Genomic DNA, 14,211 nt, shown 5'->3' on the forward strand with positions numbered 1-14,211 from the left:
TGTTAAAAAAGAATATTAAATGCTGCCTCCTGCTATCTTACCATAAGCCTTAAAAGAAGTTGTGCAGAAAACATAGTGGGGGATGAGGGGAAGCACAAGGTATGCAGGCTGAAATCAAACGTACTTTTTAGTAACAGCATTCAGATGCTGAATTAAACAAAGGGATTCTCCCTGCCACATTTTGCTCAAGAAGAAGCTGAATGAGGATGATGCTTACACTTATCCAAATCCTCCTGGTACCTACTGAAACATAGCCCAATAGCTCCAGATGCCACTGGAATGAATGGAAAAATTCCTACCAAACCTAAAAATTATTCTATGTCATTATAAAAAGAAAAGCAATTCTTGTGAAAGTATGAAATTACAACTGTGACCGAGTTCTGAGAGAATACATTTTTCAGTTCATGTCTCATCAATAATAGTGTTTCCAGATGATTCTTGATTAATTATACTTTACTTTTTTGTCTGACTCACATTATCACAGTAACATGTCCCTTGCTCTTCCCTTAGCAGGGAACATCCAAACACAGGATCAAGAAAAAAAATACCAACAAGGATTGTGGAATGTGGTTAAACACAGGCAATTAAAATTTTATAAACATTAAACCCTTAGTTTTGTGTTTTTTTTTAAATAAAGCTACACTCAATAATGTAAAACTCTGGTGGGAGAAACAGTAACAATACTTGGCAAATAGATTCAAAAAACAAGCTTATACTTCTACATATCCTCAACATCTTCTAAGCTACTTCTAGAAGTACATCTTTTTGTAACATTATCCTCTTTCCTGATGATCGGGACTTTGCTCAGTTTTGGCCTGTAGCCTAAATGGCAATGTGACAGGGTATAACTGCTTAAGGGGCATCAGTCACAACATGGAAGTCAGATGTTGGCCAAGAGGAACATGAAAATGAGAACACATTATGCTTTTGAAATGTTGGCTCTATTTTGTTTTGTGCCTGTGGTGTAAACCCCTTTCCATATCTTTTTAAAATTCACCAGCCGTTAGGCAATTCTGCAATAAGTAAACAATTCCGTGGTGAATTAGGCAATCACATCTCTTTTGTGAAAAATTCTAGGTCTTCAGCTGAGTCCATCTGTGGAGCTGCAAAGTACTGATATTTAATTTTCATGCTGAAACACTTTGTTTTCAGCTTTTCAGCTGCAATCACACAAAAGATTAATTAATATAATGTAAATGTCCAGCAATGCTAAAAAATTTTATCACCTGTTAATAAGACAAAGCTATCTGCAATGTGATGTGCTACTGGAAAAAGAAACCCATAGGTGCACAGAAGGAAGTAAGTCCTCACATTTTTGTTTCACTTACTCAAAGCACAGGGTTTTCCTGCAGATCCTGCGTATGAAGTCCAAGGTTTTCGTGTTTTGCCAGGTAGTGGCACCATGTCACTTTTTATTACAAAATGTTTAGTAACAAATATAACAGGAGAACAGAATGTAGAGAACAGCCACAACTGAATTCAAACACAGTGGGGTGAGTTGCCTAGTCACTCCTACTCCAACGCTTTTAGTGCAGGATTCAAGTTTGGCTGCTGATTTTCTACAGATTTATGATTGCTTTCCTCGGGGAAAGACAGTATCTCCCCAAGGCTGTATTTGTAATCTGCTAAAAGACAAGAATCCTTGTCAAGTCAACAGGAATCAGTCAAGAGACCCTCTCATTTGACAGTGAATAGAGTATGTGGAATAAACGTTGCACAATAAACCTTGCCAGTTTAACCCTTGCAAGGGGGATTTTTGAAAGTGCTCAGTCATCACAACCCTGTTACCTATGAGATCAGAGATTGTAATTAGCATCAGAATTAGGCTAACACGTCTGAGACATTCAGAGGCAGTATTTCACAAACATGAAACTAGAACTTTTATTTAAGTTTCATGTGAGACACTAGTTATGGGCAGAAAAGGCCCCACCGTTGCTAGGCATTGTTCTGATGCTACGCTAGTGCTTGGTCAAGTAACAAGCCATGAACCTCATACATTTTTCCTGCCTCCCTCCACCTAAAACTGCCTCTGGTGACTGAATAGTGTCCCAAATGAGGGAAAGAAGGGCAGGCAGGAAAGAGTCACCCTCTGCAAAGAAAAATGTCAACAGTAGGTTGTAAGGTCTGTAATACTTGTCTAAATGGGTACATATGCTCATGGACTATCCATGGAAATACACCAGGGATCACTGTTAAGGAACACTGCCAGCAGAAAAAAGTGGAGGATTGAGGAATCTGACATGATAAACCAAGAGGGAGATGAAGACTTGATGCTTGCGACAACTACGCATAAGAAATTACTGCATGCTTGCTTTCCTAGCAAGTTTTGGAAATTAGTCCTAACACATTCATTTAAGTTGTAAGTGAATTCTAATCAGCAAATAGTTAACTACAGATTTAGCTAAAGAGGGTAGAAAAAGTGGTCTCAAGTTTTCATTTCACAGAGATTTAGTCACATGGAAAAAAAGAAAGCTCAAGAGACAATCCCAGTCATTTACGTGGACATACTCACCAACACTGTCGCAGCTCTGCAAAAGACACATGCTGTATCTAGTCCCTCACCACAGAAAATACAACAGGGGAAAGCTGGTGGAAGCAGCCCCTGTCCCCTGTGCCTCCCCAGCACACACACATAAGACAGGGGGCCATGAACACCTTAGGGAAGCTCCTAACAGGCTCTGCCAAAAATCAAGAAGGGTAAGGGGTCATTAGTCAGGACATGCAGAATCAGCATTTCTATGGGTCTGCCCAGATGGTCAAGTTTCCATGCAGGACACAGCCCACGGCTAAAGCTGCCTCACCAAGAAGGAAGAAACTGAAATATTCCAATTTTTTCCACAGGGGTACTTGGCATATGGGAAGATTAAAGGGCATATAATTTTATCACTGACCATCATTCACTAACCTTAGCTATGCACTTGCCTATTTGTCACGGTTTAAGCTACTGCTATGACTGCTCTACTGAACCCAGGAGGCTATTCAAGTGAAAAAATGAATATGCTTCAACAAGAAAATAAATGTGTATAATAGCAAGGTAAAACAAGACAAAAAAATAATGAAGAATAATATGAAACCTTTTTGTTCCAAAACCATTATGGATATTATGTGTAAATCAGTTCTTAATATATATATATAAAACTAATACAGAAGACATCTATGGCTGCTGCATTGCAAATAATGCTTTTGTTTTACAACAGTGGTGAAGATTGGTATTGCTTCTTTCAATATCTGTTATTTATTGAAATGTATTTTATACAAAGCCTTACTCTGTAGGGTTGCATACTACAATAACATGTTAAATATACTGTCCTTCTCTTGCAGCTCAATCTTAAGGCCTACACATTATACAGAATTGTTGCAAAGATGCAATGATAAATTAATGCTCACATACTTGAGCTCACATCATGTTACTGTAGGATTTGTACGGTGTCTTACCAAGCTCCCTGAAGTTATAGGATGCCTGCATAATTTTTTTAATTACATGAGTAAATACATTTTTCTTTTTTATTTTAATATTATGGGATACAAACTGAATATTCAGATCCAGTTAAAGTTTCAAAGAAATTAAAAAAAAAATATGCATTTGAATATTTCATTTCTGCATGATAATGCTGAACTTTTCTTGAATAATGAAAGCACATTTTTGGCTGACTAAAGCCATTCTTCAGCCCATCAGATTTCCTTCTTTTTTTTTTAAAAAAGACTTTATACTGAAGAGCTTATAGTTCATTTCTGTTCATCTATCTTGGTATCTAGCCATATATCTTCTAGAAATAGCCCTGAATAACAGAAGATGCATTAAGTATGCAGCTACAGCAGGCACAGAAAGCACCACGTGTCTAATTGTTGCTGTACTCCACACAGAGTTAATTTTTGTTTCTTACCTAAAAATCTTCAAGATGCAGAAAAGCAATCTTCTTCACATCACAACAACCGATTATGAAAAGGATTTAAACTTACCATAAATCCCATCTATAATTGTCTTCAATATTTTCAATATTCATTAATCAGTAACAGAAAGAAGTAGTAGGGTTTTGTTTGGGAAACATGTTTTTGATAATTGCCTAGATTTTGAAATACTTAAAATCTTTAGTAGCTACTTTTCATACTTAATACAATAAATGAGTAAGATTAAATAGTAATGATTAGAAAATGAGAAATTCCAAACATGATTCTTTTGCTTGTGCTGTGGCAATGAGTAGGGAACTAAAATAACAGAAGACAAGAAGGACATTGGAAGACAATAGAGTGAGACAGCATTCAACATTTAGGATTATCGACAGCCCCAAATGTCCAAGAACAACAAAACTGAGAATAACAAAACATCCAGAAAAGGGTAGTTGTACTTATACAGAAAAAAAAAAAAAACATTGACCAAAAATACAGAGAGGTTACCATGAGAGACAAAATTGCCAGAAGCAATTAATTTGACAGACTAGATTAAGCTGATGGTCCACCAAGCCTGTGCTCAGCCTTTGGCTGTGACCATTGCACAGTAGTTTGGAGGCAAACCTCCTTTAGTGCATCTACAGTAAGCGATGCTGTATATAGAGGAAAGCACTTCTCTTGATCCCTGTGGCAATCATCTTACTTCCTGAAGCATGAGATTAGAATACCTCATTTTAGCATACCTACCTACAGTTACTATTCCTTGTTATACAATTATCAGTTGAAAAATATCTAACTGCAGCTGCTGATTCTGTGATCTTCCATGCTTTCACAAGAAGTTTGGATGAGCAGCTTTTTAACCTTGATGCATTTGGGCACATTTCTGCAATCTCAGGGAAAGAGAACACATATATCAAGAGATTTTTTGCATGTGCGAGATAAATGTGGGAAAGGAAAACAATTTTTTTAAGCAAATATGGAACTGTTTCTTGTAAAAAAAATCTGACCAAGTCCTGTCAAGGATACTGTGGATATTAATGAACAAAGAAGGCACACGTTTGGTTTAAGTGGCAAGAAACAACACTGCAAGTTTTGAGTCAACTTCTGTTATTATCCCCAGTATAGTGTTTAAATGGCAGAAGGGTGAAACAGCTGCCAGAGATGAAGAAGCTACACTGAAATACTGCATCTTTATAGTACTAATTATTTTTATATATTCAAAGTAGAATATTTCTTTAACTAATATTGTTTATGAATTGTAGTTCAAATAGTAGCTATTTCTGCTTGTGAGACTCAGAAAGGTAGTAACAAATGTAAGCAGCAGACTCAATGATCATGAACATTTCTACAATGATATCATCACAGGGTTTTCCACAATTCTGTTCTGCTCAACTGTGCTATTTTTCCACTTTCTTAAATCCCTGCTTATCGCAGTCTCCTCATGTCAGCCTCATTCCATTCACCTCTTTTCTTCTCATTTCTCTCCTAGCCTGCTCTATCAAAGTCTCATGTGTCTGTGCATGCCTCCTGTTTCCCTTATCTTGTATGGGGAAAAAAAAAAAACATTCAACCAAAAAACGTACTGAAAACCTAACCCACTGAAAAAAAGTCATGGACTTAGTATGTATTTTATGCCCCTTTTCACTTTACTTTGTAGCGGGGACATCTGGCACTATTTTGCACAATACAGCAGGGCTATGTTATCAGTTGTTCCTTAAGTGCCACCAGAGAATAACTAAATACATTAGCAATTTATTTTTGGCAGGCAACTTGCGAGACAAATTATCTATCTCCAAACACAGATATAAATAAGCATAAGTCATGCAGATGTTTTCTTCCTCCCTGTCAGTGTATTTCAACTACTTCTGGAACACACTGAACTTTCACTTTTAGCAAAGCAGCCCAACTTACAGAGGAACACAGCCGAGAAATGTGCTATTTAGTCCCATCTCAAACTTTCCTTATATGAAGCACATATAGGTGACCTTCCAACCAATACCAAATTGGGTAAAAGGTAACAGGCTATGCAAAGAAGGTATTCATACATAACAAAGCACTTTAGTTGTAAGCTCTTAAAATTACCTGATGAAGCTTGCATAAGGTCCACATGTTTACACTCTTAAAAATGCCACTGGTAACATAACTAGTTTTCAAAAGTCTTTATCAGAAGCTGTGATTTTTAAATAATTAAACTCACCCACTTTCCTCTCTCCAAAGTGCCAGGATGGCTCCACGACACGGGCAATGACAAAGCATAGATTTGCCATAAGAAAGGAAATCATGTTTCCTATTGATCACAATATTATTAAAAGGAGCCACTCCACTCTGATGTGCTCACGTTCACAAAACCACAGACACCTCAAGAGCAACAAGATTCACCCTATTCTATTATTCAGTACACTGCTGACTAGCCAGGTTAAAAAAAAAAGCCTACCTCTTTAAAATCATACAGCAAGATTGTATTTGTCAATGTCTCTCTAAACAGATACATTCTTAACTATTTATACAGTACCTTGCAAGATGGGGAACAATCTCTGCCAAAACCTAAGTCAACTGCTATTATACTGTGACATCAAAAAAAAAAAAAAAAAAGCTGCCTCGATGTAACATTAACCTCTTTTTGATTATCCTTGGAAAAAAATATGAATTTTTATCCACCACATTTCCTCTTTGGTTTTGCCTAGATTAAACTTCCTTCTGTTCTGTTTATTATAAGTTTTTATGCACCTCTGAACCTTTGAAGCACTGCATATGCTAAGTGTTGCTACTCCAAAGCAAAAAGAGGCTCTGTGAAAAGCTACCAGAAACATTTTTCATTTGACTTTGATTTAGATACTAGAAATACTGATTACTTCAGCTCTCACTCTTCTGCAGGCTGTACTGTCTGTGCTCCTATCTTCTTCCTTAAGGCTGAATTTTATTCTCCTCAGACAGGTCTATTATGTGGGTTTAAAGAAGTGGTGTAAATACTAGCACTGAGAAGCTGCTGAAATGTCAGGAAAAGCCTCAAAGGCTTTTCTTTCAGGTGAGAGTCACCAGAGGAATGTAACAAATACACTTCCCAGTAACAGATACTGATGTTTTCTCTCATTCATGAAGGCTATGATGAAGACTGACATCTTACTGCCACCAAAACACTACCCAACCAACACCCTTAGAACATCCTTAACACCATGTACCATGGCAGGTCAAACACAAGCCCCATCTTACAAGCAGATTATTTTATGAAGCTAGTAGTGTGCCATCCCTAAATCAAAATACCTTTTACAAAGTTGGTAAGACCTCCTGGAAATGCAGCCATGTCTCTCCATTACTCTCTACACCCTCTCAGCAAGATTCCAACTGCCCCATACCCAGAAGTGCAGCTCTGGACCTGCAGTGCACAACCCCTGCAAGGCACCACACTGGCAGAGGTGACCAGGCAGCTCAGACCTGGCTCTGCAGGCTCAGTAATCTTTTAGAGCATTTCTGTAGTTCATCAGCCTTGCTAAGAAACCATGTGGTGGATTGCTATGACTTAGTATCTGCTGCTGACAAAATCACAGGTGTACTCTTTCCTTTCTGTTTTCATGCACATCTCAGGTCTCAGTGAAAACTGATAGAAGAAATCGTCAAATATGAAACATAAAGAAGAAAGCACAAGAAGGTAAAGATGTTTTAGACTTTGGAACTTCTTCATTTCTACCTTTTAGTTTTTCCATTTTCCCCTACTCTGGCAGCCACCAAATATTATTAACACCCTACTAAACTGCTCCTAGGATGAAAAAAAATTGACAAATCTTCCCAGATACATCAAGTAATTCTCAAGATAAATGAATTGATATAATCCAAGAAGATTTTCATATTCTCACTTTAGGAAAAAAACAAACATAAAATGGACTAACACATAAGCTTTACCTCCGAGTTCATCCTGTTATGGTAGCAGAAAATACTAGAAGCAAAATAAGAAGCTGCAGCCCCCATGAAAGTTGAACTAATGAACCTTCTGCAAAGTGAGTTGACCAAAATTAGCATCAAAAGCAAAAGCCACGTACTACACTGCCATCTTCCTGCTGCAGGCAATACTTGTTCCCAATGAAGAATCCCTGCGGCTGTGCTCATTTTTTTCAGTGCATGGAGCCAGTTCAACTCCTTTTGATTTTGACAGGTCCCACCCTGGAAATGAAAACCTATTTTGCCTACCCTTTCCAAGGGTGAGGTAGGAGTAAGGCATATTTTTGGACTTAAACATACAAAGTCCATAACTAATATGCCAAAAATCTTCCTACTAACTGAGACGGTTCTTTGTGCAAAAATTTAGCTTCTCCAACTAGCTTTCACAGTGATGAACTCAGTCATAAATACTGATTTATTGACACTTCATTAATACATCTAAAATAGATTTAAAATAATTTTTATAATTATAATTACTCACTAATGTACATCTAGAATTGGGAAGCTGTCACTAAATAAATATTTCCTAATTATGAATGGATATACATGGAGATATTTATATGAACATATATGTGTAAGTATAGGTACTCATACACACAGAGAAACAAATGCATTGGATGCAATAAACTAAAACATCAAAAAAGGTGACCTTAATGTCTTTAAGTGAGCTAACCCTTGAAAGTACAAGGAATAAAACATGAAAAGGCTCTTGCCTCATATTTTATATAATGGAAAATAACAAATCACAGTATTACAATAATTACTTTAAATGCATTGAAAAATAAGGTTATGATTTTTGAAAAGTATTTTCTCTCAGGAATTCTGCAAAGCTGTTATTGAACTCCAAAGATTTTGTTTCTCCTTTATTTGTCAAGGCTTTGATGGTTTGTGTTAGGGGCCTTGACTCCATTAATCCCCAAAGGACAGAATACAAGTCTCAGCTGCTGCAGCAGGCAAAATAGGTATGAAAAGCTCTTGAGACTGACTTTCCTACACAATTTGCTGTCCTTCTATTTCTGTTCTAAGAATTAGTGCCATATTTCTGAACTTTTTTTCTAATTCTCATTCTGTAAATTAATTGAAAAAAATCTTAAATATGGCAGAATAAATAAGAAAAAAAAAGTGACTCCCAAACTGACACAAATCACCATTAGATTATTATTTCTTTTAAATAAAGCAAGAAAAAAATGCAAAGCTGCATTTGATAATCTCAATGTAAAACTGGTCTGTAATTGTACCTTCATTTTCCTCCTAGTTCTTATGGAGAAAGCAGGATCACACATAATACCTTTCCTGTCATTGCTGTTGCTTAATCAGTCAACAACAAGTAAAGCTAGTGATAAAACTAATTGAGCTGGGCCTTCAATCTCTGAAGAGAGGCATCAACACGTAGGATATTCTCACAAGCTATGGGTTTCACACACTATGAGTGGAAAAAGGGACACTGAGGTATTCTGCAAAGTACTATACAGAGCTTTGGTTTCAACTTAGACTATAAATGCTACAGAGTAAATGCATCTTTTTTTAAGTGTTTATAAGAAATTGATAATATACCTAAATATATGTAAATTTTAACAATTCCCATTTTAACATAAATTTTAATGTTCCCATTATGTGGTGCTATTTTTTTCCAATGATGACAGTTGGCATATGAAATTTAGAAAACTTTTTTCTCTTGTCCTTCCCTGAATAGCCAAGAGAAAAACATACATGACATGCAATACACAACTTCTGCATTTAGGTGTAACAAATATACAACAACCATGACAAAGAGTCAAAAAAATCCACCAACAACACAGTAATAGAAAGTGATATGTTAAAACTATTTTTCTACAAATGACAGTATTAAAAATATTCTGTGTGGAGTATGTCTTCATCTTGATCCGCAGGGTGAAGACAGACTTCTCTTTAATGCTTTGTCTTCTCCTTTTCAAAAGCTGAAAGGAGTCAATTGCTAAGACAAACATGTTTTCAATACACTAATATGAAACAATCAAACCTGTATTACAGCACTGTTGTACAGCACTTGACAAAAACATAAGTTGAAAATTGTTTTGTAGACATGCCAAAACTAATGGTTTCCGCTGAGTTTTCTAATGTATCACATCTCTTTGTCACTTAATGGGCCACTCATCTTTCATTCTCCACATGAGGAAGAGTAAGCAGCACATTTCAAAAACATTTGTTTCCTTACCTCACACAAGGTAAAGTGACAAATTGAGACACTCCCAAAAAGTTTGAGTGAAATACATTCACAACATGACAATATTCACAGAACAAAATTCCAAAGTACTTAACAAGTTGTCAATAACTACAGGAATGTATGAAGTCACCAAGCCCAAAAAAATCTTCCCATTAGTTACAATGAAGAATATGCAATCCTGCAAAACATTAAACGTGGATTACATTTTCCTTATACATAATCTTTTATTTATATCCATGAGACTGATCCCAACCTAAGTAATGTGTGTTGCTCAAAAAAGAAGACATAGGAACAAAGCTATTCAGATTCCCACTAGCAGGACAAAAATAACTTGTTAGACCTGAGGATGTCCTAAGGGTTGGGTTCACATCTATTCAAAGTTTCGATCCAGCCATTTCTTCTTATTTCGTCTTGTACTTTCTACTCCTTTCCTTTCCCCAGGTGACACCATTCATTTGACTTGAACCATTTCCAGAATAATACATGAACACAGAGGCTGACAGAAATTGTTCGTGTAGGGCCCCTCCCTGTGCAGAATTATCCATCAGGAAACAGGTACATTTTCTGAAATTTGTATTTCTTCCTGAATGACTGAGAACTCACTTTAGAAACAGTGCTGAGCAATATACCAACACATTGCAAAAGTACTGCTCATGACTTTATACTGAAATGAACTGCATACATGTAGTGATGGAACTGGGAAGTCAGAAATGCTTTTTCTCTAATAACTCTAGGTTTTGTTCTTCCAGTTTTCTTCCTTCAGACAGCAAATATTAAATGCTTTCCTGTGACACAATTTTTGGTTTTAAAAAGAAAAAATAAATATTTTAGATCATACTGCTGGAGCTTCCAGCAGACATTTTATGAGGAAGAATTTTCTCTTTTTCTTGACACTGACATTCAAGATTAGTTCCAAATTTTTCCTCCTAATTAGCTTTTCCAAGACAATTGTATATTCGAAACAGAATACTTTCCCTCAGGGCATCAGAAGCTTAATCTGTCCAATTTCCTTTCAACGGACATTGAAAATAAAGCAGTGTGTTGTAACTCTGTGGGGAATTAAGAACTATGTGACATAAAAAATGGAAAAAGCACTACATAAATAAATTCAACATAGCAATGAAAATACAGTAATGAAAAATCCTTTAAGCCACATTATTAATACCTGACAGAACTGCCTGTTCATATTAAAGTCTTTTTGCCTTTCAAAGAAGGTTAAGACACTGAATTTACACAAAACTGAGGATTTTCATATTCACAATATACTGAGTGATTAGCATTAAATCATTTAGAAAATCTTAAAACAACCACTTTATCCAGCAGTCTTCTTCCTGACGGGAAAGATTTTTTCTTAAACTTTATCGTCCCTCACCTAACTCTTTACTTTTCTAATATCATAAATATAAAAAACAATAATACTAAGCATAAAATTACAAGATTATGGTGATAAACTGTAAGGCTATTACTGACTTTTTAGACAGAAATTACATTTGTAACTCTTATCAATGAAAGTAACTGTTGGACCAGCTTTTGGATTCTGATTAACAAGTCACTAAGAAAATAACTGCAGGTCTTGATTTAAAAATTCTTGAGAATTTAATTGATATTAATAATCTTTCTGGTGAATTGCACACTACCTGCCTAGCAGAAAAAGAGCTCTACAGAATGTTTTTTTTAGGACTTCTAACACGCACACTTTCATGCATAGTCCACAATAATTTCTACTGTATGCCATTTATAGATATGCTGCATACATACATGGTAAACGGGGGTGTGTAATGTAAGTAATACACATATAGACACTATAGAACTTCTTAAAAGTGAATACGCATCTATCTCATTCCTGTGTAGATTTATGCTTCACCTGTGCCTCTTAAACAGAGTTCAGAAAGGTACTTACTGATGTGTAGAGGAAGCCTTCTCCATTTAGGGCTATATACAACCCAGTCTTTACACCCTGGATAGCAACAACTCGAAGTCCCACTGGTATAAGGTTGAATAAAGCTGGGAATAAAAAAAAAAGAAGACCAGATATGAATATACTACAGTGTCACGGTTTAAGCCCAGCCAGTGGCATACATTTACTACTGTATTCTAATCAACATCATTAGTAAAAAGAAAGAAAAATTCTCCCTTTTTTTTTTATTTTAAACTGAAACCTAGTTTTACTTCTAGTAAAATTAATCCTTAAAATTAAAGCCTAAGTATCTGTCTAGCAATAAGTTCTGCAACAGTTCAGTATTTGGCACAGGTGCTAACTAGCAAATACAAAACACAGCAGACTGGACTGTAGTCATTTATGCAGCACTATAGACATGAGTATTTCAGACAATCTGAAAAGAGCCAGAGCCCAACATTTTCCATCAGTGTAGACTGTTTTTCAGGATAATACTTGCAAGAGATCCTGCAAAAAACCATACCTCTGATTCTGGGCATTTTTACAGTTTTTGATTAGAGGTGCTCTCTTTAAAGATTGCTTTCAAGGGGTCTGTGATTTGAAATTAAAAAAAAATACAACTGCTTTTGTGAATTACACATCTGATACAAGCAGTAGTACACAGGCATAACAGAGGTAATGAAAGAAGCTTATTCTAGTCCAGAGAATCACTGAAGTATGTGCTTCACTCTAAATGTGCTTAAATGCTATTGAGCTGAATACAGAACAAGTTCAAAGACTGAAATTTGTAGGGTGGGGCTGTGTGTGTGTGTGTAAATGTTAACCTGAGCTAATAGTAGATACCCTAGCAATAGATACCTCTGTGAAAAAGCCGTAGCTTTGGTTAGTGTCTGAAAGAGACCAGTGTGAAGCGTGGGAGTTTATTAGCCTCACCACAGAAAAACAAAAGTGATATAAGTAGGAGACACAGACCAATTCTTCTAATAAAAATTATGCCAGTACACGCCAAAACTAAGTTTACTGACTCATACTAGGAAATCAGATGCAAAGCACACATCAAGCAGTTTTGGAAGAAAAGACCTGGGTGAGCCAGGGTTCATGCTAAGTGTTTTTCCACTGTGGATGAATCAATGATTCACAGGTCCTTGCATGAAAACCAAAACGCAAACCATTGTATGGTCCACATGCAACTAAGCCAGGTCTCAGAAACATCGTAACACCTCCAGTGAGCTCCTCCAAATTTAGGAAGAACATCCATAGATGTGACCAGAAAGCGCACCCTATGAGCTATTTGCAATCAGAATGTCAGAGGTAAAGCCTAAATCAAGAGAAAAAGGGTAAATTGTAGCGTATAAATACATTTTCTCGAGGTGTGAAAACTCCTGGTTGGTCAAAGGGCACAAAGCCACAGATTATTTATGATGACAATGATCAAATCTTTACAACTGAGAAAAAACGTAGCTTGACTTCAAGACAAAATTACCTTCAACATTGTTACACACTAAAAGAACACGTAATATAAGAACTTTTTAGGAATGCACAAAGCCAACATGAAGCTACGAACTGTTGTAGCAGAGCACTTTCTATAGCTGTAGAAATTAAAATATATCCAAAAGAGCTCTGGAAGAACAGAAAAATAAATGGTTTTACAACTAAGAATGGAAGAGATGACATCGGCAAGAATTAGCACAAATATATATTTTCATTTCTGTAGTTTCCGAAATTCTCCGCCATGCAAGGATCTTACTGGATATGGGGCACAGACAAGGTTCCCTATCTAACCTATACAAAATAAATGTAAACCAGTGAAATATGGCACTCGTGGACAAGATGTCCTGAGAGTATATAGGCTAAATATTGAATGACTGGAGAGTTTTCAAATGTTCAATATAATCTGGAAGTTAAAAAAATAATCAGCCATTACCCTGAAATGAAACTATGTCAAAACCAGCAAAAGCACTATTGTGGGCAGTGTAGCAACACTACTGTCACAGCAACACAAGGTTTCAGATGGCAGCTATTTTTTTTTCTAGAAGAAACAAAATTGCAGGAGGAAGCCAAGATAGGAACACAATGCTAGAGGGAGGGCAGCAACAACTGAGGGAACACCAGAAAGGAAAAACAAACAGTACTTGTAGAAAGAAAAGAGGTGAACACAAAAGACAAGTCAGCCATGGAAAGCTAATGAAAAATAACTCCAAATCACAGTGGTTCAGTCAAAACTTCTGGAACCTAGATATACTTTGCTCTGTTACTAATAAAAATAAAGCAGCAAAGCTAGAAAAAAAAA

The 14,211-nt window shown here is 36.2% G+C and overlaps 1 protein-coding gene across 8 annotated transcripts in view; it reads right to left on the reverse strand.

Annotated features, from left to right (window-relative positions):
• The window catches only part of FGF14 (fibroblast growth factor 14), a 398,044-nt gene that overhangs the window by 80,660 nt on the left and 303,173 nt on the right, over positions 1–14,211 (reverse strand). For all 8 annotated transcript variants that reach the window (XM_057402110.1, XM_057402108.1, XM_057402115.1 and 5 more), the window contains one exon: positions 11,925–12,028. In XM_057402110.1, coding sequence (XP_057258093.1) covers positions 11,925–12,028 — 104 coding nt within the window. The remainder of the gene's footprint in view (positions 1–11,924; positions 12,029–14,211) is intronic.

Source organism: Pezoporus wallicus, unplaced genomic scaffold (assembly GCF_028554395.1).
Source record: "Pezoporus wallicus isolate ANWC-B61680 ecotype Strahan unplaced genomic scaffold, APGP_CSIRO_Pwel_v1 contig_6520, whole genome shotgun sequence".
Classification (NCBI taxonomy): Eukaryota; Metazoa; Chordata; class Aves; order Psittaciformes; family Psittacidae; genus Pezoporus; species Pezoporus wallicus.